General features: G+C 34.5%; 1 protein-coding gene across 43 annotated transcripts in view; it reads right to left on the bottom strand.

Moving 5' to 3' along the window:
* Positions 1-14,733, bottom strand: part of Nrxn1 (neurexin 1) — a 1,167,492-nt gene that overhangs the window by 1,054,380 nt on the left and 98,379 nt on the right. For 19 of the 43 annotated variants that reach the window (XR_009594896.1, XM_060393140.1, XM_060393190.1 and 16 more), the window contains exon 3: positions 2,141-2,158. The exons of 12 other annotated variants lie outside the window; for them this stretch is intronic. Coding sequence is in view for 29 of the 31 variants with exons in the window: in XM_060393140.1 (XP_060249123.1) it covers positions 2,141-2,158 (18 nt within the window). In the remaining 2 variants the exon portion in view is untranslated. Of the gene's footprint in view, positions 1-2,057; positions 2,088-2,140; positions 2,159-14,733 lie in introns of all 43 variants that reach the window. 12 more of the 43 variants (XM_060393136.1, XM_060393142.1, XM_060393159.1 and 9 more) reach the window with 2 other exon arrangements.

Below are 14,733 nucleotides of genomic sequence, written 5' to 3'. Positions count from 1 at the left end.
AAGGCAAATAAAAATATTTTATATGGTGATTAATTCTGTGCTTTACATGGTAAAAAAGAGGTTAATTTCTTCAGGTTTTAATTTTTTCCCATTTAATTTCACTTTTAATTTATATTTCCATCCTAATAGTTTATTTGTATTTCTAGCATTGTTTTATAGAATATATCAGAAAATTATCTCCCTTAAGATCTAAGTTTTATGGAGACCTAAATTTTTTTTTTTTAAGATTTTATTTTATTTTTTATGTATACACCTGCCAGAAGAGGGAATTAGTTCACATTATAGATGGTTGTGAGCCACCATGTGGTTGCTGGGAATTGAACTCATGACCTTTGGAAGAGCAGACAGTGCTCTTAACCACTGAGCCATCTCTCCAGCCCCCATGGAGACCTAAATTTTAGAAAAGATACTTAGACACGTGTGGTGGCTTTGACACTGCACTAAAAAAAAAAAAAAAAAAAAAAATCTGCAAAGACTTCTTCTTTTCCTCCTGCTACATTCCTGCCTCTAAAAGAAGATTGGCTGTATTCTTAAAGTCACATTGTAAACAGAGACATTAAAACTATGATTTAATAACTTTATTACAATAGATTAGGGGGTTATATTCTGAATATCTTATCATACTAAACTGGTTGATTTTAAAGCACCTTACAGATTAAAAAAAATGGGGGGGAATGAACATTTTACAAAATGGTTTACAATGCAGAAGAATTTTATACAACTTTCAAATTCAATTAATGAGGATAAGTATATGTTCATACAATTAAAATTGTCAAACAAAAAAATCAGAATATACAAAGCCAGTATTTGCGGAAAATGATATATGGTTTCTTTAGAAGTTTCCGTCTATTTTGCTTTTTATCAGAACAGTTTAGCAATAAGTATTGTCCATGAAAGTCACAACTTTGATCAGCATCACAACTTTGATGCTGACCTTGCTAGTGATCAATGTATTAAAATGAAGTCTTCTTTTCCAAGAAAAATGTCTCTTAGTCTCCGCAGTTGTGGTAATGTCACTTTCACTGTAGCCATTTTGCAAGAAATCTTTCATCTGAAGAAATGCAGCTATTTGTATAGAAATACTGCATTTCAAATGGTAGCAGCTAAGTAAATGATGTTAAATACCATCGCCTGACCCATGTTCACATTACCTGCAACTATTAATGCTGTGATTATATAACATGAGCTATCCAGGTGCGGTTCCACTCAGGAGGTAAAGGAAGGTGGATATCTATGAGTTTGAGGACAGCCTCTCTACAGTCTGATCAATACTGAAAGACAATTTTTTAAAACTGTGCATGAAATGATGAAAAACTTTACTTTGGTCTTCTGCAGCAGCTAATGGTTTTTGTGTGTTTATCTTTTCAAGATCTGGTTGGTAGCATTGTGCCTATTTCACTCAAGTTTTTTAATAATAAAATGTTGAGAAATATTTGTAGAAATATTTGGTAAAAATACAAAACTTCTTCAAAATTCCATGACTGAGATTTTCAAAAAATACTTGAATCAGTTATCATAGTTTTAACACATACTAAATGTTAGAAATATACTTACCCATGATCTTATGTTAGGGCTGTGAGCTTTCATTTCCACTGTTAATGACTTGTATTTCAATCTAAATATATGCCTTTTACTTATCTCAGTGTTTTCTCTGTTATTTTGTAATGCAAATTATTTGAAAAAAAATCCAAGAAGGTAAAATGACAGAATAGTAAATATTTCCAACTTTGCTCTACAAAAGAAAAGGAAGGAAGAAAGGGAGGAAGGAAGGAAGGAATGAACGAAGAAAGGAAGGAAGGAAACAGGTTCATGCACTCTGTAGGAAACTGCAAAGAAACACTTTCTTTTTCAAAACAAAGGAAGAAGGACTGTATCATTTTTCCATACAGAACACGGCATTAAGTATTCTAAGGCTCCTACAGGCTGCTGAAATATATCAGGCACTGGAAATAAGACTGAAGGAGGTTTTCATCCCTCAAACTAGTGGGTTGAGAGTGTTCTATATGCAAAGTGATACACAACTAGAAACCAATGGATGTTCAGAAAGGTCAACTTACCGTCTGTATTCGAGATGTACTCTATTGATACTGAAATTAAGAAAAACAAAAAGGAGTTGGAGAATAAGGTAGAAAGCACCCACCTTCCACATTGTTGTCTTCTGAAAGCACATGACAAGGAAGGAGAGAAAAGGAAAAACATTCATTAAGCAGCATGCAGACTGGACCTTGCCTTTGCATGTCTTCCTCATGCAAGGCACCAAACACATCATGCAAGTGCTCCATCACTGCCATTCAAGGGGAAAAACAAAACCACGGGGGAGCTGATTCCCTCCCATTGCCCTCATTTACAGATGTGAGACAAAATCACAATAGCAGTCAGGTCCTGAACAAAGGGTTGTTTGTTAATGAGTCTTCCAGCGCTCTGTGTAAAGTGAGCTGTAGCCTTACTTTAGCACGCTGGCAAGGTCCTTCCAGGCGTTTTTTAAAAGGTTTTTTGTGTTTGTTTTTTAAAATAATTTTAAAGGCTCTATTTCTATATATTGATCGAGATCTCTGTTTAAAAAAGAAAAGCCCATTGGCGATAGCCGTGAAAGTTCACCAAAAATTATTCTATTCTGTCAAACGTGTTATCCTTCGTCACTTGCTTTTGAGTGCTTCTAATCACTTCCTTAGAATAACACAATATGGATGTATGCAGCTAATATATATACATATAACTTATTTTTTAAATTACAAAGTCAAGTTTTATTATGAATGCATTATACTATAATTTTTAAGATGCTGTTGAAAACATGGCGAGTAGAAAAACTGACCATCTCAAAAGAGTGCATTAAACCAGGCTACTTTGTCACTTTGTCACTGTCTTTGTAACTTTGCAGTTCTTTGTGTAATGTGGCTGTGAATGTGGTTAAGCTAAGGCTAATGTTTAAAGAGGCTCTCTTGTGCTTTCACATACCTATATGATATTCATATATTTTCTATTTTAAATATTTTTTCATATATGTACATATATACATAGACACACATACAGGTTTTAAATATATATGTAGCCCATTTAACTGTTCAGAGTTTAAATTGATAATACTTAACTGAGCAATAAAACACCTATCTGAGATACAGAACTTGGCAGATAGGAGTGAAATGGAAGGGAAGTCAGCTTAGGAATCCAGGGCAAAAGCCAGATATTGATACTTATCAAAACATTTTAGTAGTTAGTTATATGGACTGAAAATCTAGTCTCATATTTACATTTTATATGTATCTAATTAACTGTACATTATCCACGGGCCATTTAAACACAAGTTTAAAATTAAATTAAAAATTAAACTAAAAATTAAAGCAACATGCACATAGTAATCTGAGGACAAAACTGAGTAAATGTGTCACTTATAAGTTTAAATGTTTCTTTTCCAGGGGATGACATGATCAATGAACTTAGATTCATAATGTTTTTTGAATAATGTAACTAAAAACTGAAATACACGGTGTGTTAATACATTTTAATATTGAGCCACCCGTTCACTGATTAATGGGACCACATTTTCAGGCAATACTTGGTTTGCTACAGTTTATTTTGAAAGAAACATTTTTAAAAATTCAAATATTTGCTATGTTTTTAAAATATTTTGTTTTTAATTTATTAAATAAATCAACTGAATTCATTACTTATGAATAGGAATTCTGACATGATGTATGCACAAATATTTAAATGTTATTTTACTGCTTTATATTGGAAATATACAAATAAGTATAATGTTTATGATATATGATAGTGCCTCCAGAAACTTATTTGCTATTTAAGGTGTTTTTCAATGATTTCTCAGTGCCTTCATAAAAGAAAATAGAACTTTAAATTCTGAGGAGAATCTGATATCACTGATAAATTCTGATATCACTGAATTGCTGTAAAGAAAAGAAGAAAGCGCACAGTAGTGACTGATGTTAGGGTCACTGGCTCCATCCACAAAAGACAGTCATCTTTTACTGTTAGGAGAGGAAAAGGCCCAAAGGTGCTGATGTGTATCCTGTCCTGACATTTAGATTTTGTCCATTCCTACTGAGAGAGAAAATATGCTTAACTGAGGGGAGTCTGGTGTGTAAATTCAAGTCAACCCCAATGTACAAGCAATCCTGATCTGTATATTTTAAGAAAATTTGTCTCAGAATATTTGGGTTTTCCAAAGAGCTAAGACATTAGGGCAAAATATAAGGGATATATTAATTTCACTTAAAGCATGCAGAAGAAAGATGGCTAATCAGTCTTGTCTTAAGTCTATATAATTTTCAAATTTAATAACAGTGAAACATACATACTCACACACACACACACACATACACACACACACTCACTCATGCATGCCTGTGTACATGCTGAACAAACAAACAAAATAAAATAAAACTGGAAAAAGAAAACAAAATCCCAACCTCTCTCTCCTCCTTCCCTTCTATACTACACTCTGGAGTCCATGTGCTTACTATGATAGTTAAAATTTGTTGACCTGAGGCTAGACCATCTATTATTTCACAATGTAGCAGCCACACTAAGTTATAGTGCTCAATCCATCTCTCCGCATTTTTTTTCTTCCTCTAGCATTCTAGCTTGTTCTTACATGAGACAGTAGATGCTGAATTAGAAGAAAAAAAAAATTTCTTTCCAGCTTCAGTAAGTGTGTGTATACTGTTATGCAAACAAATGCTGTTGGGTTTTGAGCAGCAGAGAAGAATAACTGAGTTCCTGAGTTATGGCAAGCTGCAGTGCACAAAGACAGCAGTTTATTTTGGTTTAATGGGAAGGAGAAAGCGAACCACCTGGCCTTACCTGTAGACCTTATCAAATGAGAACAAATCTCTTATGTGTAAAAACTCTGGCTTTTTATTTTTGCAGATCTAATCATACTGGTACATGAGCAGTTCTCAAAATAATCAACTTTACTGTTATTACTGTCACTTACAAAAATCTTGCTTTTGTATTCCCTAGCTGTATAAATGTCAGAAATTGAAACTTGTAAAAAAATTTCCCTGTTCATTTCTTTAAAGCATGCTTCCCTCACACAAATGGGAATCACACAAATGGGAAGGAAATTGGAGTTTCCTTCATGCTAGGAACGGTGGCTATGTGTTGGCATAAAGAAGAGCAGCAGAATATTGCTTGTTTCACTTCAAGTTACTGCAGATGTGTAGCTATTGGAGTGTGTTTCTTTTGCTTTTAGCTTGTAAGAATGCAAGGGCAGTAGAAGAGCCTATCATGATAGCACACAGAAGCTGCTTTTACTATAGTTTTGAGATCTTAGTTGGGCCCATAAGGAACTAAGTGAAAGATGAACACCTGGCTTCTCAGCCTTCATTTGGTGTCTGTCGCCTTTATTCTGGATCAGGTCACATCCCTGCATGAGTCTGCTTATTCTAATATATGTCATTCTTAATTAAGGCTGAAGTCACATGGATAAGTCATTGTCTTAATCCTAGTCACGTTGAATTCCAAGAAGAACAACTCTCTAAGACAGATACCACACCCCCAAGTTCCTAAGCCCCTAACTCCACTCTTCTCCACTACCAACACCCACTCAAGTGTAGGCAATTCTTCACCATGGTGAGACAGCATCCTGGAACTAAAGAAGCCACTGTGTAGAAACCAGAGGATTTCCACAGGTGATGGAAATGACTAGCAGTTTAATGAAACACCTTGAGAGATAGGAACTGAGGGAACCATGGACCTTAGTAGGACCACACATTGACAAGGATTACCTAATTATGCATCTCTCTTGCCTGCTAGTGAACCTAAAGTTCATGTCAGCATTCCTAAAATGGGCTTTGTAATACTAGATCCTTTCATTGCTTTTTTTTTTTTTTAAACCATTACTGGTCTGTAATCGGCCTTACGGTGTAGGTGGTGAAGCTTAAACTATTTCAGTTGCTGAAATCCAAACTTCTGGCCTAAAAATCTCCAGTAATAGTTTCTGCACTTAATCCTAAGTCGATGCATCTAGAAAAAAGAAAAATAAATAGAAAAGTGAATGTATTTGTTTCAGTGTACACCCCCCCATGAGGAACTGAATCTTGCTGAACAAAGTTTGAAATAAAATGTCACAAATAGCACTTTTTGGTATAACCAACCACTATGTTGACTATTACATGAGTCCTCATCTAAATGTGCAGCAGCGGTCAGTTTGTGTGCCACTGCAGACCTTGAGATTTTGCCAATGAAGCTACCAGGGATCACCCAGTGTATTCCCATCTGCACTTTGGTTTTCTTCCTTTTCTTTCAGTTGCCTGTGACTGGCTCCCTTCACTGTCCTTAATTCCCTTTCTCTTCCATCAAACCAGCACAACTAAGGTAACAACTGTTCCCTCAAATACAACACTGGTACCAGTGATAGCGATAAAACTACAGTTCTATGTCGTGGTCCTTTCAATGCATCTGGAGCCTCTAGCCTCTCATTTTCTAGCTCCTTATATTGTTTCTTAAGATTTTATCCTTTGCTGCAGGGACTGAATGCCAGGATGGAAGGGTCTGGTTCCCATGGTGGCACAGGATAAAGCTTTGGTTGGCTTTTATTTATTTATTTTTTCTTTTAGTGTTGGCAATGAAAGCCTTTAGAAAATCTCAATAGTCTGAGGATACTTCAAGGACTAGGAAATGGAGGGAATCACTGAGATTGTAGATTTATGCAGCACTCGGCCAGAGGAAGAGAAACACTGGCTGGGAGCAAGAGGAGGCTAAAATAGAAAACAAAGCATAAAGGTTTATTATGGACACTTAGAAAAGGAAAGAATCAGATCTGGGCAAGAATCAGGCAAATTACAGAGCATTTTTTTTAAACAGATGACCTCAACTCCTGTTCCAAAACCTCCCAAATGAGAGTCTAAGGTTCTCCCACTAGCCTGCTCTGAGTCCTGATCCTGGAGGCATGAGTGCAGCCAGTTTGAGTTGAGGCAGGCAGCTTTTTCACTGCTCAGGAGTGGAAGGGGAGCTATGTCTAGATCAAATGCAGCTGTAGAGAGATTATCTCAGCATTTCTAACCTTTTTTAGAAATTAGGAAGACTTGGATATTTAATTCAAAATGTTCTCAATGTTGAGTCTCAGATTAATGAGAGGAATGTGGGGGGTGGGGGCGGGCTGGGCAGAGCAAGGATAACAGAAAGAAGAGAGGAACATTTTAGCCTGTTTTGGTACTGATGCTGTTTGAGAAATCTCTGAGAATTTCTCAATGACTGGTTAACATACTATAAAACATATACAAGGACTCCTACATTATAAGGTAATTTCTGTACATGAGAGGCTATCACAAGTATTTTTGAAAACTGTTTTACTTTTAGTTTTGATATACACAGAGATTTTGCGCTTACTATTTCCACATTCATCTCAGGAGTTGAACTTAGGAATGAGCCATTGCATAAAATGGTGATGAACACAGACTGTTTAAGGCATTTAGCCATGCAGGGACTACTTTCTGAGTAAAAAGTGCTTCCTCATATGGGATTGACATTGAGCAGAATGTTCCCAAAAGCATCCATGCATGAGTCTGCCCTCCTGAGAGTCTGAAGTAAGACAGAAGTTCTGGGACCAGAGTTAGAGTTACTTTTGAATATACCTGGCCATGTTTCTGGATACACCTGGGATTCCAGTGCCTAGTATAGGTTTCTCTACAAACAGATCAATAGCAGTATTTTGGCCTGTACGTCTGCTGTAGAGAACACTGAACAGTGTTTTCTAATTTTTGCATTGTTGGCATAGAAAATAAATTCCACTAAAGGAGGCTGACCCTTCTGTTGTGGATATAAACATGTTTTTGTTTTGGTTTCAGGTGTGGGATGTGGAGATGATTCAGATGGTCTACAGCAGCAGACTATTTGTCTCATGTGGGCTCTGAGAGGAGCTCTTTGCCAGCTGCCGATAGTTTAATACTGAAGGCTCTGAAAAGAGAATAAATGCCAGAGCCAAGAAAGGAGCTCAGAAAAAGAGTAAGACTGCTCCTGCTTCCTCCTTGCTGCTTCTTGTTGCTGTTGTGAGAGAAGTTGAAGATCTCCTGAAACAACGATTAGACTGGCTCCAAGAAACCTGGCAACCCTAACCAGTAGGAAGTAAGCAACTAAGAAAGAACTATGCCCCTTCTCCCACTAACCTTTATGTTGGGGTGTTGGAAGAGATTGGGGTGGAGTAGGGAGAAAAAGATAAAAGAAACATAAATAAATGACTAGTATGCTAACACCCTTTCTCTTCTAAAGGAAACATATCTATCTCTGAGATAGACAGGTTTTGTTGTTGTTCAGAAGTCACTACCACAGAGATTTTTCAGACATGTTAAAATGACTACTTGTCTAGACTTGGCTTCTTAGAACAGTCCAAAACACATCTCTTTGATTTTTCTGAGAAAAAGTAGAAGAATTCTGTGATGAAATTCAGAGAAGTTTGCATAAAGCATGACTAAACTATATTATAAAAAGAAATCTAAATTTAGTGGGTAACAAATTAAATTTACATATATTACATAAAATAAGCTGTTTATGTAATGTGACTGACAAACCAATTAAGTATTTTATATGTACAGAAAACCAGAATGTATTTCAAGTAAAAGGTGTTTCAAGCTGTTAGTTTAAATTCAGTAATAGTTTTACACATTTATTAACTACTTTAAAAAGAAAATACACTGAATAATAAAAGTACTCTTTAAACTGCTCAGAACTTTTCGTTATTCATATTGCTTCATGTGAAAGATTCAAGATATTTGCAAGTACTAGCATTTATGGTTAATGTTAAATTTTTGTAGAAAGCACTGAAATGCATTGAAATGTGTTTTGTTTCTGGTTAAGTAGATCAGATTTAAAATTTCCCAGAAACTCTCCGCTTAGACTAAAACATTGCTAATAAAACAACAAATATTTAATGCTCTTTTCAGTGTAGATTATTTACACAGGAAGAAAACAGGTGTGAAGAGCTCCTCCATGTTCCAGAAATTAAAATCGTTTAGACTACAATGACCTGAGGTTTAAACATATGAAATCATCTTTTTCAAATAAAAATGGATGGGGTACCAGCAGCATCACAGTGACAAATGCAGTATGTGCAAGTTAAGGTTTTCCAGAATCGGCTGCTCTTACTTCCTAAGGGTAATAACTGAAATCAAGGAAAAGTGAAACTTTATCTTCTTTTTCAGAACCAACCAGGCCACTTTCTAATAAAAGTAGAAAACTATCAGAAATAGTGTAACTTTTTGTAAAATATGAGTAAATGTTGGAAAGTTCTCAAGGAATGTAGTCCATGTGTTCTACAGAAAAGAGAATAAAAATAAAGGATTAATGCCAGAATAGTCATCACCATTTTCACGTGCTCTGAGTGACTTCTAATCATCACATTATCTCATTAGTGAGCTCAGTGTGGCAGAGTGACTCACTCAAATCATCCAGAGAGCTTAAGGAAAAAGAGGGCTCCAGTGACACTAAACTGTCTCATTTCACAAGCTGAAAGTAGCGGAAACATTGTAGGTAAAAACTTTCTTAATGGATTTAAAATTTTGTTGATTCTATAAACTCAAAGAAAAATACTGAAAAATAGTTTTAATACTCTTCCTATATTGTTAGACTAATTTGCTATCTTAGATAAAAAGCATATCTAGGAAAGTCTTTGATTTAACATCAATTACCAGGCTGGGGTTCTTTTATTTAAGATTTATTTGTTTATTATTAATATAGTATTCTGCCTGTTTGTGTGTGTGCAGGCCAGAAGAGAGCACCAGATCTCATAGATGGTTATGAACCACCATGTGGTTGCTGAGAATTGAACTCAGGATCTTTGGAAGTGCTCTTAATCCCTAAGCCACCTCTACAGCCCTAAAGCTGGGGCTCTTAATTGTATTTACTCATAATACTCCGACTCTTTGAAATTAAGCACAGAGTATTCTACAAATAATTTGCTGTCCTTAAAACTTAAAGGAAACTTAGCATTATAGTACAAAATATTTTGCTTTCTTTGAAAAACATCTGAAATAAAACGCATCTTCATTCAATAGCAAATATTTGGTCATTGATTTATCCAATATAAATTTGCCAAATGAGGTTCTTTCACTTTAGTAAGAAATGCACATCTGTTAAAAAAAAAAGTATTTTCCATTTCTGTTGTACAGTAATCTTCTTAGGATCAAGGCAGGAAAGTCAAATTTTTAGTATCTGAATTAGCAACAAAGAAGAAATAAAAACTAAGTACATCTGTTAAATTTCAGGTATTTGTTTGAATGTTTTGCATAACTAAAGAAAAATGGCTGGTTCAGAATAAAACCAGTTTGACACCATTGGAGAGGTCATTAATTACTGAGAGGTTATAATTTGAGATCTAACCTCTCAGTAATTAATTAACTGACTTGATTGTTAGTCCATGAGTAAGAGGACACCAGAGGATTAAACAATGGAGTCTCTACCTGTTGATTTACTGGTCTAGGTCCCTCACTTAATGTTTTCCTAATATGCTAGTCTCCCTTTAAGCAAACATGCATAAATATAAATGAAGAATTCATTTGTGATCATATAAGACATCTTAAAATGTTTATTCCATCATTCTGAGTAGTTTGATTCATTCTTTAAGTAACAAAATAGAAAGGTCATACATACTTATTAACATTGTATAAAAGGGTCTATGATTGTCAGAAAAAGAACCCACATACTTTGGAGACAATTTTGAGGGTGAAAATTTCACTCACTAGATGTTTGCTATACTACTCATCACATATTTCTTTAATATGATTGACAAGACTACCATATAATAATGTCTTCAATTTGAAAAGCAAGCAAAACTTCCTTTCTGCTTCCCAGGTTCAAAAGTATTTTTAGAAGCCAACCTTAAGAAACCAAGACAAGAGCAACAAAAACATGCTTACAAACATACCATAATATCTTTTGTCATAACACTGACTTGTAGGTCCACAGATACACATCCAACTGACCTGCATTTCATGTGAAAACTTGAACTTTACGTTATTTAAAATTTTTCTGATATAAAAGCTAACAAAAGTGGATTAAGAAAATCATAATATTTATATTATTACTAGTAACACATCTACTCCTTAAATCCATTGAAAATAGTTATTCTATTTATTATAGGCAAAAAATACAGACTTCTTTATATGTTTAATTCTATTATTACTTTTAGGGCCCTAAAAGGTCTCTGACATATCTATTGGTAACAAGTAATATATGTTTTTTGTTATTTATGTTCATTAAGGGATATGATTTAAATTCATAATAATATTCTAAAAGAAAATATCAATTTAGTTTGGATGTGATTATTGCATTTGTGCAATGTAAAAAACTATGCAATATTTTTACTTTAATTTCAAAATAACAAAAATAATTGAGAAATAACCCCCCCAAATTTTAGTGTAGACATTTTAAATACCTTTGTCTAATTTAGACTTTGAACAATTACTATTCTTTTAATAATATGTCATTGTCATTAGCCATCACAGGAGAGCACATCCTGAATACATTTCGTTTCTTAAAAAATTAAATTTAGCAATGTATTTGATTACCTAGTATTACTGCCATCTTTTCTAGTATTCCCACCAATGCCATCCAATATCATTGCCTTCAAATATCAGTCTATGACAAACTTTAAAGCACAGTAGGCTAATAACAATGTATTTTTAGAGTAAGATGTACAGTCCATCCATTCTTTTACAGTGAATTTTCTTAAAGAATGATTCAGAAACCTCCCTTGTAATTAAACAGGCCTCTTGTTCAGTATTACACTGTAGGAAAATAAACTCATAAAAAAAAGCATCAACATTTACATAGGACTGCAATGCAGCAGATACAGAAGATGATGAAGGTAAAAAGAGCAGTGTGCATCCTGAGTCCGTTGCATTCTGTAAGAGGCTGAACTTGCTAAGTGTCTATTCTGTGAAAATAAATGCATCTGATAAGAAACTGTAAGAATATAGACTATTGGAATGAAAATATGAATTGGGAGGATGGCAAAAATGTGCTAAGTGGCAAAAGCGGTCAGGACATAAAATAATGGTGTAAACACTGTCATATGAAGCCTGAATATAACAGGCCTACTCGATTGGTGCTTGGTTGTTAAATTGCTTGTTACACATGCATGAGGAATTGAGTTCAGTTTATTAACAACCCTGTAAAAGCCTAGCATAGTGTGAACCCTGGAATCAAGCAGACCCCAGAGCCCACTAATCAGCCAGCAATATCAATTGATGAGCTCCAGGTTTGGCCTGAGACTCTGTGTATAAAAGTGAGTGGAGAGCAGAGGTGGAGTGATAGAGTAAGAGACTCAGCATTAACTTCTGGCTTCCAGAGGCACAGAAATAGACTGACTGCACACCCTCATTGGCATGCATTCTCCAGCTACACAACACACACACACACACACACACACACAGAGTAGAATACAAAATCAACTTTAGGTAGACCTGCCAAGTCCATGTTCAGAACTTAAAGCCATTAAATGCTGATCACTAGTAGTCAAATCCTGCCCTTTTCATAAGCTAATGACATCAAATTACAAGGCTACACAGCGATGGAGTAATGTCAGAACACAAATTTAAATATATATATATATTTATGGTCTTAAGTATCTACACAATAACATTTGATCAGATATCCCAAGCACATAAGCTGCTGCCTGCTACATAAAATAAGTTTCTGAGATGAGAAAATGATTCCCAAAGAACACTGATGAAAGCTGCTGCAGCCCTGGCCCATGACATTAGAATTTCTTGAAACAAATTATACAACAGTGTCAGATATTTATTTTAGTCCAAAGAAGATAATATGTGTTGGAAGCCGAAGTCAGTGTACTATTTCAATGAAATTTTACATCTTATAAGTCAAGCAAAGTTTACCTGAACATAAAATAATAAATGCGTCTTAGTAGATCATCTTAATTATATTGACAGATCTTATTAAAACAGAAAGAACTTTTAGTATGGACAGTGTTTGTATTGTATAATAACTACGAGAAACAAAGCATGTAGCAGGACCTCACTCCTTAGACAATAACCAATTTTAACTGAAATAAACTCTGCTCAACACACATAGTATTCATAGTTACACTTAGTACAAAAGAAAACTGTAGGGAAAAAAAAACAGTAGAAAAGTTGCTATTTTCTGAAATACCACAAAAGAAACTATGAGTTCTCAAAACAGCATGGAAATTGTTTTGAACTGATTAATAAAAAGACAAATCCAATAATTGAAAATGGGTCTACTAATTGAAAATAGAATGTTGAACCATGTTAAATATAGTTGAAAATATAAGTTTAGAATAGTCAAAATCAAGATAATACACCATGTCTCTAAGTATTAGATATCTTGGCAGTCTATAAGGTCCTGAAAAATATATAGTTCCTTAAGGCTTCATGTCATCATGCCCAGAAAGGGGATTAGAAAGAACAGAAAAATACAGTTAGAAGAAATCTACTGTGTGCTACCATGTGGGTTTAAAGAGTCTGTGTGCCTTTAAAAAATGTTTACTGTTTGGCCTAATGTTTAAAGTATTCCATACATTCATTGTGGTTCACCAAAGGTGTATAAAACTACTTATTTAATATTATTAAATCCTAAGGCATTGTATGTTGAGGTAAAACCCATGTAATGATGTTGGCCATTATATGATAGTATTATAATTGGTGTTTCCTTATTCAAATTGCAGGTTCAAGAATCTTAACATTCTCTCTCTCTCTCATATGTAACTTAATGCCTTATTAATTACTTTTAACTTCTTTAATGAAAAAAACTCTGGGATAGTGATGAGGAGGTTTCCCTTCACAGGCTAGTTTCCTTTGCCACCATGAGTCTTCTTAAATTATAGTCTTAGATAAGCGGTTCTCATCCTTTTGGTTGCAACCTTTTATGGGTTCAAATGACTTTCACAGAAGCCACCAAATCCATCAAAACCTACAGATTTTACAGTACAATTCACAGTAGTAACAAAATTACAGGTGTAAAGTAGCAACAAAAAATAATTTTATGGTTGAATGTCACTATAACATGAGGATCTATATTAAAGGTTGACACCATTAGAAAGGGTGAGAACCACTGGTCTTACATAAATAAGTCACAATAACAATTAGAAATATTTTGGAGGGAGAAGAGCAAGGAGGATTCTAATACCCATTCCATTAAAAAGCTCAAGAGCCCAGATACTATTCTTCATGGATTGTTATTGCTTAAGGAAGGCTGGTGATGAAGGTGGTGATACAGAAAGTACTCATCCTTAACTCATGGCATACATTTTGTAATTTCACTGAACTAATAAACTGACATAATAAGTATCACACATGGAGAAAGAAACAGTAAGATCCAAGGGTGTGAAGAATATGTTTTATTCATTAATTGTAAATATGTAGCATATAGCAAGCAGTACTATGAGATTAAATGAAGTGAATACATGGCAGAGTCTGGTACTCTGATCCTCAACTTTGTGTTACTTCCTCTATATTACTGATGTTCAGCAAATCTTCAATTAGTCTCATAGACGCCAAAAGCTTCTGAGTGTATCTGTGGGAAGTAAATCTTCCAAACTAAAAGAACAACACTTAAACAGTAACATAGTCAAAATTATGGTTAATCATAAAGCTCTTTGGTTTAGTTAGAAACATAAAACCAATTTTTATCAAATTAATTTGTTTGGATGAAAATTTGAGTCAAAGTTTTTGCAGCATTTAAATAAACTTTGTGAGATTTAGACCAGATGGATTCGAAAGCCCTAACACAATTATACTTCAA

The sequence above is a fragment of the Meriones unguiculatus genome, chromosome 1, assembly GCF_030254825.1.
Source record: "Meriones unguiculatus strain TT.TT164.6M chromosome 1, Bangor_MerUng_6.1, whole genome shotgun sequence".
NCBI lineage: Eukaryota > Metazoa > Chordata > Mammalia > Rodentia > Muridae > Meriones > Meriones unguiculatus.
This window is presented reverse-complemented; position numbering and strand designations above follow the sequence as displayed.